The sequence below is a fragment of the Etheostoma spectabile genome, chromosome 23 (genome assembly GCF_008692095.1).
Source record: "Etheostoma spectabile isolate EspeVRDwgs_2016 chromosome 23, UIUC_Espe_1.0, whole genome shotgun sequence".
Classification (NCBI taxonomy): Eukaryota; Metazoa; Chordata; class Actinopteri; order Perciformes; family Percidae; genus Etheostoma; species Etheostoma spectabile.
In genome coordinates, this window is record NC_045755.1 from 14,749,327 (window position 1) to 14,751,439 (window position 2,113).

At 36.7% G+C, this 2,113-nt stretch overlaps 1 protein-coding gene across 1 annotated transcript in view; it reads right to left on the bottom strand.

Annotated features, from left to right (window-relative positions):
* mcat (malonyl CoA:ACP acyltransferase (mitochondrial)) overlaps nt 1-838 on the bottom strand; it is a 3,527-nt gene extending 2,689 nt beyond the window's left edge. The window contains exon 1 of the mRNA XM_032505323.1: nt 220-838. Coding sequence (XP_032361214.1) covers nt 220-657 — 438 coding nt within the window. The 5' untranslated portion in view covers nt 658-838. The remainder of the gene's footprint in view (nt 1-219) is intronic.
* Nucleotides 839-2,113: the final 1,275 nt, after the last annotated feature.

Genomic DNA, 2,113 nt, shown 5'->3' on the forward strand with positions numbered 1-2,113 from the left:
GGGCAAATATTCGATATTGTACCCTTTCCTGTAAATTACGGCAATGGTTTTACCCATTGCTACTTTTGCTGAAGTAAGATTTTAAATGCAGGGTTTTTTACTTTTAATACAGTATTTGTATTGTAGGCCTACTTAAACTATCGAAGTACTTCTTTCACAACTGCAAAAAAACCCCGCTGTCGATCGAATAAAGATTAATAACTAAAAGAAGACAGAAACCTTGGGGTTTTCGTGGTTGAGCCTCTCTACAGCAGCCAGTGAAGTGACGAACACCGCCGGCTGACAGTGAACCGTCTTCATCAGCTCCTCCTCGGGGCCCTCCAGGCACAGAGACAACAGGTCGTACCCGAGGAGCTTCTGGGCCACCGTGAACATTTCTTTAACGTTAGGGTACTTCAAAAGTCCTCTACCCATGCCCACAAACTGGCTGCCCTGGCCGGGGAAGAGGAGTACGGAGCAGCCGCTGGGGTCTTTCCTGGGTCTCCGCTCCATCGCAGGCGGCTCGCTTCCCAGGAGAGGAGCGGGGGTTTCGGGCGGAAGGTGGGGAGCTCCATCCTGGGAGCCAAGGTGGCTGCTGGACAGTCTCCTGCTCAAAGACACCAGCGACCTCAACTTCCCTATGGAGGCTGCTGGCGTGACAACCACTGATGACAACATGGCGTCACTTAATGATGTCTTCACGGATCAAGAAAGACCCATATTCTGCCTGGAAAAACTGTAATTAGTGAACGAATAACTAAGGTCTGAGCCCTAACGGTCAGCACGAGACAGTCACGAGAGCCGCCATCTTAATTTAGGTCAAACAGGATTTGATTTTGTTTTGTTTCCGGTTCGCTTTCCGGTTCTTTTCTGCTGCAGCGACACCTTCAGGTCACAATATGTCATCAATACTTTTTTTTTTTTTTAAGTACAAAATACAGAAGTAGGCTACAATAAAAAAAAATAATACTACTTTTAATACTATATAATAGTTTTTTTTATTAAATAATTTTAATAATTAATAATTTTAAATTAAATAATATTTTCCCTTACCAAAGATTTAGAAAAATACCCAATCTCAAAATTTGTATTCAATTTAGGATTACCCCTTTTGTATTTTTATTTTTTGTTTTATCTTAGAATCCAACGTTATTGTCCCACCGATTCTTACCAGTTAAGACATAGTAAAACTGAACAAATAAACACAACACAATATGATATAATAAACTATTACTACTATGAAATATTGATTGCATATGGTACAATTAATTCCTTATGCCTTTTGTTTATTAAAGGTGTCCCTCAGAAAGCACTTTCTGACTTAATTATTTATTCTTTATAGCATTAAAGTGGATTAATTTGCATTTATACATTTATATATTATACATTTATATTATTTCTATATGTCTTCATTCTTTAGACATAAATACATGAACATCTGGGAAAGATCTCATAAATTAAGCTATGAGCTGTGACCAGGATATGTACTGAGTGGGGCATGTTACTATCAAAAGATAATACTACTGTTTCTAAACTCCATTAAGAATATATCTATATCCAACATGCTGCATGTACCAATACAGAAATATCTGTGATAAGCTACTATTAGCTGATAATATTAGGCTGCTTATCGTCTTACTGCACTTCTCAGTTTTTTTTGTATTATTATTATTATACATAAAGCTACAGTATATAGACAACCAAAAAAGTAAACCCATCTTGTGCAATGTTGACATCATTTGCATTTTAAAAAAGTTTTTTCTGTTACGCGTGTATTACCTATGTACAGTTGTGTTCAAAATAATATCAGTGTGTTTAAAAAAAGGGAATAATGTCCAAAATCCTTAGACTAGCTTTTAATTCCATAATAGCAATGCATTGGGAACACTTCACATTCAATTCCAAATCAAAACATGACCAAAATTGGTCAAGTTTGTGTTCACACAACGTAAAGAAAAGGGAATATTAGGCTGTTCAAAAAAAAAGCAGTATTTGCATTTTTCTTTTTCTTACAAACTCAAACATTCATTGTATGAACTGAAAAATGTCTCAAGGGTTTTCTTTACTAGGAATCACTGCACTAATATGTAGTTGCATAACCATTATTTCTGAGAACTGCTTCACATCTGTGTTG